The sequence below is a fragment of the Oryx dammah genome, unplaced genomic scaffold (genome assembly GCF_014754425.2).
Source record: "Oryx dammah isolate SB20612 unplaced genomic scaffold, SCBI_Odam_1.1 HiC_scaffold_22, whole genome shotgun sequence".
NCBI lineage: Eukaryota > Metazoa > Chordata > Mammalia > Artiodactyla > Bovidae > Oryx > Oryx dammah.
In genome coordinates this window covers 12,904,796-12,919,439 of record NW_024070206.1, presented here as the reverse complement: position 1 = coordinate 12,919,439, position 14,644 = coordinate 12,904,796, and the positions used below count along the sequence as shown (strand labels likewise).

At 38.3% G+C, this 14,644-nt stretch overlaps 1 protein-coding gene across 3 annotated transcripts in view; it reads right to left on the bottom strand.

The window, feature by feature from the left end:
* Window positions 1–14,644, bottom strand: part of DYM (dymeclin) — a 388,874-nt gene that overhangs the window by 287,554 nt on the left and 86,676 nt on the right. For all 3 annotated transcript variants that reach the window (XM_040264506.1, XM_040264509.1, XM_040264508.1), the window contains one exon: window positions 657–782. In XM_040264506.1, the coding sequence (XP_040120440.1) occupies window positions 657–782 (126 nt within the window). The remainder of the gene's footprint in view (window positions 1–656; window positions 783–14,644) is intronic.

The following is a 14,644-nucleotide window of genomic DNA, read 5'->3' as shown; positions in this document are numbered from 1 at the left end:
AATCAATTCCTGCAATCTGGGGAAAGCTTTTAAACAGGCTCTTGAGCCAATGCTTAAGGCCTTTTCATCTCTATTATTAGTGATTTTCAAATGTGTTCCATAAGAGTCCTGAAGGATTCTGTGAATGTGCCATAGGTATAATCAAGGTGGCAAGAGGGATGTGAGAAAGACAAAGGCGTGTGTGTGTGTGTCATGCCTAGCATACAATAAATATCTGTGGCCTAAATTAAAGGAGGGATGGTCAGTGAAGCAGCTGCCAGAGAAGTCCAAACACATGGTGATGAGGCATACACTGTATAGTAGTTTCAATGGAGCTAATGGGAACGGGAAGCTAGAAATAATTTCAGTGAACAAATAAGACTGGATGACTCCTTAAAATATACAGAATGACGCAGCAGGAAGAAAAAGAGGACTTCATAGTTTTAACTCTGTAAAGAAACCACTAGAGAAGGTAAAGAAGCCGGAGGATGAAGGGGGTGGCGAGGATGGCTAGTTTAGCCAGGAAAGCACATCCTATGGGATCAGTCTGAAGTTCTGATGGAACAACCAGAGGAAATGTCTGTTTGGAGATATAGAACAACACTAAGAAAAGAGGAGAAGACAAGAACTATAGATGAATACAATAAGTTCTTGACAAATTTAAAATAGAAACATACCATTGACCTCGCATCAAATACTTGTGACTGATGCTCTGTCGCAAAACTTCCTTGTGGAAGAGTTGGCAAGAAAGGAAAACCACCATTGTTGACACAGCTTCTACTGATATTTCATATGTAATATCTCTGAAAAAACAAGAAACAAAGCAGAATAATGATCATTTAGGAAGATATTGCTCTTTTCTAAATAAACTATACATTTAAAAATAAATCAAAATATTCAATGTTTCTGGATTATTTTAAAAAATACTAATATGCTTAATATAAAAACTAAGTCAAGTAAAAATATGGAACCTTTCCTTGTCATTAGTTCTTGTAATGGGTGAAATATTTCATTACTTTCTTATTTTCCAGTTCCATCTACTGATGAATGACAAGTATATTAGCGTATAATGGAAATAACTGAGAGCAAAGACCCACTCTAAAGCCCTTATGTTTATCCCTGTTTAGTTATAACACAGGAACAAACATTCAGATTGTAAAACCGAAGAGAAGTCACAGGGTAGGGACGACAACAATGACTTTCCGAGTTGATATTCGCTTTATACTACGAACAATGGTAAACTCTAGATCCTCTCTCTAAGAGTGTACGTTCTCAAGGCCAGCTCTGCCTGTTCAGCAAAATACGAATAGTAAACAAATTATCCTTGTTTTCTTAAGCACATTTCTTTTACGAAAGACTACTACTGTCCTCCAAAAATCATTAACCCCTTTTAGAAACAAACCTCAGATCAAATAAAAAGGAAACAATTTCAGCAAGTAGGGAGCACAAACAGGAACAAATGCATCAAAAAATTTTTCAATTATTGCAAAACTTTAAACACAATTATCAGGCAAAACAGTAACGTGTTAGACCAGGAAAGTGAAAATCTCAACAACACAACAAAAAGAGTAACAGCTCCAAAAAAAAATCAAAATATTTTTACAGAACTGAAATATTCATGCAAAGTGCAAAGAAAACACTTAACACCTACTTACAGGAAGCTCATTAAGCAAATTAAAGATGATTTTATTCTAGAAATGGGCAAGCTTACCAGATTTTTAGACTTCCCTGCAGGGGACCTAGGTTCGATCTCTGGGTCAGGAAGATCCCCTGGAGAAGGGAATGAGTACCCACTCCAGTATTATTGCCTGGAGAATTCCATGGATGGAGGATCCTGGCAGGTTACAGTCCATGGGGTCGCAAAGAGTCAGACACAATTGAGTGGCTAACACTTTCACTTTTCACTTTCACCAGATTTTTAAGTTCTATCAGATATATATGGAGTTCATGTGGATAGAAATATCTTTTGGAAGTAAAGTATGCAAAATAAAACCCAAAAGAATAAATCTCATTTCTGCTCAGAAATGTAATACAGTATAACACTTCTTTCCTGAAATTTCCATAAATATTATTGTAAATATTAACCACATTAAAGGCAATTCTTTTATTCGCTCTTATTTCTCAAAATGAATCAAAAACAGTCCTGATGTGTTGTGTTATGGTTCATTAATTCTTTGCTAATGATGATTTGGGTGCAAAGCCCAAAGGATTCTGAATCACAACAATCCCTTATTCATACAGCCCATGCCCATCAGGAATCCATACTCTACAGTCAACTGGCTAGGCTCTTCAGTTGGGTCAGGGCTTGAAGACAAATCCTGAAGAACAAATATCCTGCCACAGGGTACAGTAATCTGGATAGGTGACTACCTCCAATATATCTGTTAATGTATTCAGTCATTGCATCAATAATTTAAAAAAAAAAAAAAAAAAACACTAGTGGTTTACAATTCAACATCTTACTCTAGGTCCCAGAACCAGGAAGAAATTGTTATCCTTTGTTTAAATTAAAAACTATGGTTATTAATAAAACTAGATATAACAACCTTAAGGAAAGACTATAGATTTAGAACAAAAGGCTGTTCTCCTTTGAAATTAATTGGGCCTAACAACTTCACAAATGGGACAACAAGAAAAGTTTCAACCCTTGGACCATCCTCTCTTGCCACAGAATTTTGCAAAGAGGTTTTGATGTTGGAAGGTAGGGAAAGCTTGTAGCATAAAAGAATACTGACTCAAAATGACATTTTCATATCAAGCTGAAAATCCATTCCTCAAAATTCTTAAATAAATGAAACTAAGTAATCATTTCTGTGTGCTTCATGTGCTGTGCTGTGCTTAGTCACTCAGTCGTGTCTGATTCTTTGCGACCCTATGGACTGTAGCCTGCCAAGCTTCTCTGTCCATGGGGATTCTCCAGGCAAGAATACTGGAGTGGGTTGCCATGGATCTCTCAGGGGATCTTCCCAACCCAGGGATCAAACCCAGGTCTCCCGCACTGCAGGTGGATTCTTTACCATCTGAGCCACTGGTGTGTTTCACAGATCCACAGATAAGAACTCAATGTGTTTATCATATTGTATTCCAGTTGATACATCATTCAACAAATATTTATAAAGAATTTATTCTTACTATGTCTAAACAGGCATTATATTACACATTAATAAATTGTACACATTGGAGATACATCCATTAACAACAGATAACCTCTGTGGATGTTACACTTCAGTGGAAAAAAAAAGAACTCAAGTAATAATTACTCCAAAAAGGATCATAAAGAAAAAAGAGCAAGTAACAAGAAGAAAAGATTATACAGTACTCCAATCTTAACTGTAGGATCAAAGAAAAGCTCCTCTGAAAAACCAACATTAAGACCTAAAGTATAAGAGGCAATGATTTATAGTCAAGTCTATCTTTCTTAGCAGAATACATGAGATTTTAGCTAGGGATTCTTTTGTTTTTTAGTTGTTTGTATTCCCAACTCGAGTTCATAAATAGGCATTCAATGGATAAAGGATAGAGAGACAAGAGGGATCTCTATTGCTCTAATTTTGATTGGAACTAACTGGAACTTCCTGAATAGTCAACAGAATAGCATGCCAGGCATACAAAACTTAGAATAGCAAAAAAAAAAGCAAGAAAGAAATATATTGAGGTCATATAATACACAATCATAATACAAAAGGAATACTCATTCCAATAAAAATGCAAAGAGACTTTCATGAAAAAAAAATCCAGAATACCACTAACTGACTTACTAGAGAATATCTTATTCATCCCGTTGGTCAGAACTCATTTATTAGTATTAAAACACTAATAAAGGGCAAACAGGATGACTGAATGGAATGGAATGACAAAATATCACAAACATAATTCTACACAAATTAATTACAAGTAAAATTCTCACTGAGCTTCTTTCAGAAACTCTAACATTTTTGAAAGAATAAACACATAGCTAAATCAAGCTTGAAACTGAAAAGAGAGGAACTTCCCCTACGAGATATCAAGCCATGTTACACAGCTGTAGCAATAAAAACAGTATGGTATTTGCCAGTACACAGACAAAAAAGAAGACAAACAAATGGAATTCAACTGAGAACTGAGTGTACAGGACAAACCTGTGTTTCTAGAGAAATGTACAATAAAATGGATCCACAAATCAACAGAGAACAGATTGTACATATGACTGTTGTTGCTCAATCGCTAAGTCATGCCTGACTTTTTGCAACCCCATGGACTGCAGCACGCCAACCTTCCCTGCTCTTCACTATCTGCTGGAGTTTGCTCAAATTTATGTCCATTGAGTCGGTGATGCCATCCAACCATCTCATCCCTGTCATCCCCTTCTCCTCCTGCCTTCAATCTTTCCCAGCATCAGGGTCTTTTCCAATGAGTCACTTCTTCGCATCAGATGGCCACAGTATTGAAGCTTCAGCATCAGTCCTTTCAACGAATATTTAGGGTTGACTTCCTTTAAGACTGACTGGTTTAATCTCCTTGTGTCCAAGGGACTCTCAAGAGTCTTCTCCAGCACCACAATTCGAAAGCATCAATTCTTCGGTGCTCAACCTTTTTTATGGACCAACTCTCACATCCATACATGACAACTGGAAAAACCACAGCTTCGACTATACACACCTTTGTCAGCAAAGTGATCTCTCTGCTTTCTAATATGCAGTCTATGTTTGTCATAGCTCCTTTCCAAGGAGCAAGCGTCTCTTAACTTCAGGGCTGCAGTCACTGTTCACAATGATTTTGGAGCCCAAGAAAATAAAGCCTCTCATTGTTTCTACTTTTTCCCTTTCTATTTGCCATGGAGTGATGGGATTGGATGCCATGATCTTCGTTTTTTTAATGTTGAGTTTTAAGCCAGCTTTTTAACTCTCATCTTTCATCCTCATCAAGAGACTCTTTAGTTCCTGTTCATTTATTCACTACTGTATCTCTGGCATCTTGTGGCTGGCCAGAAGTACACACATACTTGTAGAATAGTCTCATTTCTTATTGTACTTGTCACATTCTAACATTATATATTAGTTTGTTTACCTACCCTTCCCACAACTACAATCTATGTCTTACTCATGTACCCACCTTAAGGCCTTTCCTTTGCTGTTGCCTCTGCTTTAGAAGCTCTCCCATCACAGACTGACAGGATTCCCTCTCTGACTTTGGGTTTCTATTAAAAGGTTCACTTCATAAGGAGCCTTCCTGTACAATCTTGGCTAAGATACCATGATATTACTTTTTTCCATTGTACTTGTCACATTCTAACATTATATATAAATTTGCTTATTGTCTGTCCTACCCACCCCACAAGTAGAATCTATGTGTTATTCACAATTATATCTCTGGTACCACTGACTGGCCACAGTACACACATACTTGTTGCATAGTCTCTTTGTGCTTGTGGGCACAGTGAGAAATTAATTTTGGGTTTACCAAAACCAAGAAAAATACATTCCTTGGTGCACAAACTTTACATGACAAAAAAAATCTGAAACTCACAGCTTCCAAACACTATTTTATGATTCAGTGCTCTGCACAAAAATTCACACACACACACACACACAGAGGAATCCCCTGGCAGTCCAGCAGGGCTCCATACTTCCACTGTGCAGCTGGTGCAGGTGTGATTCTTAGCTGGGAAACTAAGATCCCAAGTGCCACACAGCATGTCTCCCGCCCAAATAATTCACTAGACTCCTAGGGCCACAGTTAAAGAACTAGTAGCAACAGCAAAAATATCACTGAACATATTTTCATTTACTCCATTTTCTATCATAAGTGGTACTAAAAATAACTAGTATTTTAAAAGTCAGCTTCAAAATAAGGAACACAGATTTGGGTTCTATCAATAACCTCAGATATACAGATGACACCACCTTTATGGCAGAAGGCAAAGAGGCATTAAAGAGTGTCTTGATGAAGGTGAAGGAGGAGAGTAAAAAAGCTGGCTTAAGACTCAACATTCAAAAAAATGAAGGTCATAGCATCTGGTCCCATCAGTTCATGGAAAATAGATGGGGAAACAATGGAAACAGTGAGAGACTATTTTCTTGGGCTCCAAAATCACTGCAGAAGGTGACTGCAGCCATAAAATGGAAAGATGCTTGGGCTTCTTGGAAGAAAAGCTATGCTAAACCTAGACAACATATTAAAAAGCAGAGATATTACTTTGCCAACAAAGGTCTGTATACTCAGAGCTATGGTTTTTCCAGTAGTCATGTATGGATGTGAGAGTTGAACCATAAAGAAGGTTGAGTACCAAAGAATTGATGCTTTTGAACTGTGGTGTTGGAGAAGACTCTTGAGAGTCCCTTGGACTGCAAGGAGATCCAACCAGTTAATCCTAAAGGAAATCAACTCTGAATATTCATTGGAAGGACTGATGCGGAAGATAAAGCTCCAATACTGTGGCCATCTGATGCAAAGAAGTGACTCATTAGAAAAGACCTTGATGCTGGGAAAGACTGAAGGCAGGAGAAGGAGATAACAGAGGATGAGATGGTTGGATGTCATCACTGACTCCACAGACATGTGCGGGAGATGCTGAGGGACAAGGAAGCCTGGTGTGCTTCAGTCCATGGGTTTGCAAAGAGTGGGACACGACTGAGCAACTGAACAACAATGGGGGGAAAATGATCTAGATAGAAAAACCTCTGAAATAGTCACTTAAACACATTTTAAAGGCACACATGGATAAAATGTAACTAGTAACTATCCATCAATTATCTATCTATTTACCATGTTTCTTCAATCTCCCAAGTCTGTGTGAGGCCTCAAGCTCCCTCAATGCTCACCCCCAAACTGCTTGGCTGACTCATATTGTCATTCAAAACTTTGCACTAGCTTCACCTTCTCCAGAAAACCCATAACTATAATGCTTCTCATACTCTATATCATACAAGAAAATATTTGCTGAACCCAAAAATATCAACTATTAGAAAATAATGAAAATGTAATAAGACACCACTTACACACTAACTTACAGAACTATATAATATTTGAAGAGCTCACAGGATTTAAGACTACTTCCATTTCCAGCAGTGATGGACAGAAAATTCAGAAGACTATTCCTGATGAAGTCAACAAAAATCACTGATGGAGGGTCTGGAAGGGCATGTTCTAAAAAGACCAAACAGCTAGTAAAATATGAAGAATTATTAATACAAGGCCAAGACTGAGGCACTAGGAAAACCTAAAGAGGTCAGCTTGACTTCTGGAACTGCTTTGGCCTTGGGATGTTTCCTGATCCGTAAGCGGTGGTTGGGAATCTGAGCAGTGCTTGTGACAGGGTTGACAGTCTACGGGACAAAAGCTGGAGTCCAAGACTGTCCAGGGAGCAAGCCGCAGAAATCCACTCCCATACAGGGCAGCGATTCTCAAGGGGATCCTGAAATCAACAGTCTCATGGACTAGAACTGAGCTTTAAGTTCCCTGGGTGGCCAGGAAAATTCTGAAACAGAATTAAGAAGAATCCAAGGCACCCAGAGAAACAGACAATCCTCTCTGAAGAAAGATAAAATCATCCTATCAAATTATTTTTACAACTCTACAAACACAAAAACTAGCAAACAATCAAAAATGGGCACATAAAGAGAGAACACTACATGAACAAGAATCACAATACACCTACAAAACAAACAAACAAACCTCTTTCAATAGTAATTAATTCATGATTGGGAACTCATGTATACCTGAGGCGGATTCAGGTCAATGTATGATTTAATAAAGAATTAAAAAAAAAAAAAAGGAAAGGAAAAAGAAAAAATAGTCATCAATTACCAAACACAAATATACTTGTTCTACTTATGGAATAAAAACCAAATTTATCAAATCAAAATTTTCTCAAGGATCTGTAAACTATATAAATATAGCAGGCTTTTTTTTTTAAGTTCTAGAAAAAAATGTCTTGAGCTGAAAAAAACAACAGCCAAATTTTAAAACTTGATTTTTAAAAATAAGCAAATAAATAAGAAAGGATAAAAGGAGAGAAGAGGGACGCAGGAAGAGAAGGGGGGAGGGAGGGAGAAAGGAAGGAAGGAGGGAAAGAAATAACCTCTATAAATGGGTTTAACAGCAGAAGATTATTTAGACTCAGCTGAAGAGAGATTCAGTGATTTGGACATTAAGTCATAAGAAATAACCCAGGATAAAGTACAGAGAGACAACAAGATGACGTAAAGAGGCATTTGTTTCCATATCAGAGCTATTATGAAAAAGTATTTTTAAAAGACTTATAAACATTTGCATATAAGTCATCTGCAAACGTTTATTTTCAATTCTTGTAGGCGGATGCCTGAAAATAAAATTGCTAGATGAGAGGAGAGGTGGATGTTTGACTTCACGAGAAACTGTCAAACCTTTCCTCAAACTGGTTGTACCATTTTATATATCACATCAATTTTTTATACAGATTTTATTTTTCAAAACAGCTTGAGGTTCTCAGCAACACTGAAGATACAGAGAATTCCCATATATCCCTTGGCCCTACAGATGTGTAGCCTCCTCCACCACTCCAGAGTAGCATATATGTTAAAAATGATTAACCAACATTGACAAATTATCATCACCCAGAGTCCATAATTTATATTACAGTTCACTATTGCCACGTGACTTCTACAATCATAATAAATTTTGACAAATGTAATAACATGTACCCATGATTACAGTATCATACAGAACAGTTTCATTGCTCTAAAAATACCCCATGTTCTATATCCTTCCCTCCCCACAAAACCTTGGACAACACTTATTTTAGTGGTGTGTAGTGATATCTTACTATAGCTTTAATTTGCATTTTCTAATGGTTAATAACATCAAAATTCAATATGTTTACTGGTCATTTACAGATCCTTTTTGTGAAGTATCAATTTAAATCTTCTGTTCATTTTTCATTGGGTTATTTGCCTAATTATTTTTAAATTGTAAGAGATCTTTATATATTCAAGAATAAATTCTTTTTTTAGTTATGTTTCAGAGACATTTTCTCCCATCTGTGGCGTGACTGTTCTTTTCTGAACAGTCTCTTTTGAGGAGGCAAGATTTTTATTTTTGAAGAAGTTTAACTTATCAAAACTTTCCTTTTTTGGCTATTGCTTTCTGTATCCTTTCTAAGTTTTCTTTGCCTAAACCAAGACTGTGTATATTATTCTGTGTTACACGTGAAGGTAGAAGTTAAAGTTTTCTTTGTTTCGTTTTCACATATAATTATCTTTTCCAGCACTGATAGTTTAAAAACATTCCCTTCCCGAATTGAATAGTTTTGCTGTTTTTCTCAAAAAAAAAAAAAAAAAAAAGTTGACCACAGAAGTGCAGATCTATTTCTTGGCTCCCTCCAGGGCTTCCCTAGTGGCTCAGATAGTAAAGAATCTGCCTGCAAGGCAGGAAACTCAGGTTCCACCCCTGAATCAGGAAGATCCCCTGGAGAAGATAATGGCTACCCAATCCAGTATTCCTGCCTTGGAAATCCCATGGAGAGAGAAGCCTGGCAGCCTACAGTCCATGGGGTCACAAAAGATTCGAATACAACTGAGTGACTAACACTTTTTCACTAAACTCATCCACTGATTGATTTGTCTATTATTTGGTCAATACCATATTACTTTCCAAACAGTAGCTTTGGGCTTCCCTGGAGGTCCATATGGTTAAGAATCAGTCTAGCAGTGCAAGGGAACACCAGTTTGATCCCTGGACTGGGAAGATTCCACCTGCCATGGAACCACAAGCCCACGCACCACAACTCCTGACGCCCGTGTGCCCTGGAGCCTGTGCTCTGCAACAACAGAAGCCACCACAGTGCTAAGCCTGGGCACCGAAACAAAGACTAGTCCCCACTTTCCACAACTAGAGAAAGCCCACGCACAGCAACAAAGACCCACCACAGCCAAAACAAGAACTCAATCTCAAAAGCAAAAACACAACTGTAGCTTTACAGCACAGTGGGAAGAGACAGAGTGTAAGTATTCCATTTGTTTCTCTTTTTCAATTATCGCCTCAGATATTCTAGGTTCTTTGCACTTCCCAGTACATTTTAGAATCAGCTTGTCAGTGTCTAGGAAAAAAACAAACAAAAAACCTGGTACAAATGTGATAAATGGACTCTGTAGCTCAATCTGGGTGATACTGACATCTTAACAACACTGAGTCTTCCAATTCGTGAACACAAGGTATGTCTACCTTTAGGTCTTCTTTGACTTCACTGAGCACTGCTTTTTAGTTATCAGTGTATAAGCTATACACATATTTGTTGAATTTACTATTTCATGTTTTCACATTGTTTTAAAATGGAAGTTTTAAAGTTTTAGTTTCCAGTTGTTTGCTACTAGTATGTGATTTCTGTATAATTATCTTGTAAACTGTAAACTTGCTAAACTCACTTTTCAGCTCAAGTAGCTTTTCTATGTCGTCAGGGCCCTCTACATAAACAATCATGTTGCCAGCAAATAAAGACAGTTTTACTTTTTCTTTTCTAATCTCTATGCCTTTTATTCTTTGTTTTGTTTTCTTGAACTGGCTAGAGCCTCATATAATAGCAAACAGAAATGCTTAGAGCAAACACCCTTGACTTGTTTCTAATCACAGAGGAGGTAAAGCTTTCAGTTCAGTTCAGTTCAGTTGCTCAGTCCTGTCCACCTCTTTGCAACCCCATGAATCCCGGCACGCCAGGCCTCCCTGTCCATCACCAACTCCCAGAGTTCAATCAGATTCACGTCCATCGAGTCAGTGATGCCATCCAGCCATCTCATCCTCTGTCGTCCCCTTCTCCTCCTGCCCCCAATCCCTCCCAGCATCAGAGTCTTTTCCAGTGAGTCAACTCTTCGCATGAGGTGGCCAAAGTACTGGAGTTTCAGCTTTAACATCATTCCTTCCAAAGAAATCCCAGGGCTGATCTCCTTCAGAATGCACTGGTTGGATCTCCTTGCAGTCCAAGGGACTCTCAAGAGTCTTCTCCAACACCACAGTTCAAAAGCATCAATTCTTTGGCACTCAGCCTTCTTCACAGTCCAACTCTCACATCCATACATGACTACTGGAAAAACCATAGCCTTGACTAGACGGACCTTAGTCGGCAAAGTAATGTCTCTGCTTTTGAATATACTATCTATGTTGGTCATAACTTTTCTTCCAAGGACTAAGCGTCTTTTAATTTCATAGCTGCAATCACCATCTGCAGTGATTTTGGAGCCCAAAAATAAAGTCTGTTACTGTTTCCACTGTTTCCTCATCTACTTCCCATGAAGTGATGGGACCAGATGCCATTTTCTTCGTTTTCTAAATGTTGAGTTTTAAGCCAACTTTTTCACTCTCTACTTTCTCTTTCATCAAGAGGCTTTTTAGCTCCTCTTCACTTTCTGCCATAAGGGTGGTGTCATCTGCATATCTGAGGTGACTGATATTTCTCCCTGCAATCTTGATTCCAGCTTGTACTTCTTCCAGTCCAGCGTTTCTCATGATGTACTCTGCATGAAAGTTAAATAAGTAGGATGACAATATACAGCCTTGACGTACTCCTTTTCCTATCTGGAACCAGTCTGTTGTTCCATGTCCAGTTCTAACTGTTGCTTCCTGACCTGCATACAGATTTCTCAAAAGGCCGGTCAGGTGGTCTGGTATTCCCTTCTCTCTCAGAATTTTCCACAGTTTATTGTGATCCACACAGTCAAAGGCTTTGGCACAGTCAAGAAAGCAGAAATAGATGTTTTTCTGGAACTCTCTTGCTTTTTCCATGATCCAGCGGATGTTGGCAATTTGATCTCTGTGTTCCTCTGCCTTTTCTAAAACAAGCTTGAACATCTGGAAGTTCACAGTTCACATATTGCTGAAGCCTGGCTTGGAGAATTTTGAGCATTGCTTTACTAGAGTGTGAGATGAGTGCAATCGTGTGGTAGTTTGAGCATTCTTTGGCATTGCCTTTCTTTGGGATTGGAATGAAAACTGACCTTTTCCAGTCCTGTGGCCACTGCTGAGTTTTCCAAGGTTGTTGGCATATTGAGGGCAGTACTTTTACAGCATCATCTTTTAGGATTTGAAATAGCTCAACTGGAATGCCATCACCTCCACTAGCTTTGTTCGTAGTGATGCTTTCTAAGGCCCACTTGACTTCACATTCCAAGATGTCTGGCTCTAGATGAGTGATCACACCATCGTGATTATCTGGGTCGTGAAGATCTTTTTTGTACAGTTCTTCTGTGTATTCTTGGCACCTCTTCTTAATATCTTCTGCTTCTGTTAGGTCCATACCATTTCTGTCCTTTATCGAGCCCATCTTTGCATGAAATGTTCCCTTGGTATCTCTAATTTTCTTGAAGAGATCTCTAGTCTTTCCCATTCTCTTCTTTTCCTCTATTTCTTTGCATTGATCGCTAAAGGCGGCTTTCTTAGATTCTCATAATTGTGTGTGATGTTAGCTGCAGGTTTTTCATGGATGCCCTTCACCTAGTTGAAGATGTTTCTTCCTAGTTTGCTGAGAGTCTTTTTTTCCATGAATAGATGTTGAATTTGGTCATACGCTTTTTCCACATACTGAGACAATCAAATAGCTTTTCTATTTTATTAATGTGGCATACTGATTCTCAAGTGTTAAAAATACTGTATCCCTGAGATAATAAGGCCCACTTGTTTATACTGTATAATCCTATTCTTATGTTGCTGGATACAATTTGCTACTTTTTAAAGAGACTTTCCTCCTATATTCATGAGAAATGTAAGTCTGTGACTTTCTTTTTTGTGGAATGTCATCGTTAGGTTTCAGTATCAGAGTATGCTGGCTTCAAAAAACAAGTTATTCCATCTGCTTTTGAAACAATATATTTAAATATTTGTTTCATGATATGATGCTGAGCAAAGATAGCAGGTCAAGACTATACACCGTATGAATGAATACACCTACAGATGTTAATATGAGAAGAACAAAAACAGCAATCCTGGACGATGAGATTACAGGTGACTATTTTTTACTATATTTAATTTAAATTTTCAAAACGGGAAGGACATAAAGGAAAATGAGTGGGAGAAAGATTGCTTCAAACTGGCTGTCTCCACTGGAAAATTTCCTGGAAAAAAAAAAAAAGTATCAGCAGAGAAGGTCTGAGGATCATCTCTAATCTCATTTTGACCAAAGGTTTTCTGAATTATTTCTGTCTCTCACTTCAATGTAAACAAAGTGCCGCAGATTTGCAACTAGGAAAAACAACCCAGTGTCTCCGTCCTTTTGAATTGCAATAACAAACTCATATAATAAACAATGGAAATATACTCCTCACAACTCTGGAAGCAGAGAGTCCAGATCAACATACCTGCAGATCCAGTACCTGATGAGAGCTGGCTTTCTGGTTCGCAAAGATTAAGTGTGTTTTTGCTGTGTTATCACATTATGGAAGGCAGCAAGGAAATTTTCATGGGTATCTTTTAGAAAGGCATCAATCCCATTCATGAGGGCACAGCCCTCGTGACCTAATCATCTCCCAGAGGCCCCAAACCTTCTAACACTATCACTGCAGAGGTTTAGTTCAGTTCAGTTCGGTTGCTCAGCCGTGTCTGACTCTGTGACCCCATGGACTTCAGCACGCCAAGCCTCCCAGTCCATTATCAACTCCCAGAGTTTACTCAAACTCATATCCATCGAGTCGGTGATGTCATCCAACCATCTCATCCTCTGTCGTCCCCTTCTCCTCCCGCCTTCAATCTTTTCCAGCATCAAGGTCTTTTCTAACTGCAGAGGTTAGGTTTTAAAATATGATTTTGTGAAGGACAAGAACATTCAGACAATAGCAATGAACTAGCTGCACTTGCTGCATTATTTAGGGCTCTCCTAAATATACCAACAGGATATAAGGATACAGAATATGGAAAGTAATTTATTTATAAAAGATTGGCTCATGCAATCATGGGGCTAAAAGGTCCCATTATCTGCCATCTGCAGGCCCAGGAAAGCCAGTGGTGTAGTTCCAGTCCAAACCTAAAGGCCTGAGAAGCAGAAAAGCCTCGGCCTGAGTGGAAAGGCCCAAGAAACAGGTGTGCCAACATCCAAAGACAGAAAGAGACGGGTGTCTCAACCAAAGACAGGGAGCAAGCTCACCCCTCCTCCACCTTACTATTCTATTCATGTCCTCAATGGACTGCAAGACGTTCACCAACACTAGTGCATATGATCTTTTTCAGAAAATCTACCAATTCAAATGCTAATCACTTCCAGAAACACACTCACAGACACACCCAGAAATAATGAACTAGCGTTTGATCTCTGGGCATCCCTCAACTCAAACTGTCACACAAAAATTAACCATTATACTTGCCAAAGACCTAAGTTAAACTTACTAGCAAAGCCACAGATTCAGTCTCATTAAAGGCATTTAGTCATTAAAAGCATTTAAGCATTATTTGAAAGGTTTTACACCTAGAAATTTTGTTCCTTCATAAGAAACTAACAGCATTCTAACATCTAATTTGTTATTTAAAAAGTAAATACATATTTCATTAACCTCAAAATTTGACATCTATCACAGGTGTGTTACAATTTTAAGTGGGAACACTCAACAAGAAGTTGACATTTGCACAAAGATTTGAAAGAAATAAACAAGCAAGGGAAAAGTCTTCTAGAAAGAAAGACCAGCACATGCAAAGGCCCTGAGGTAGGAACATGCCTAGACTATTCAAATAATGG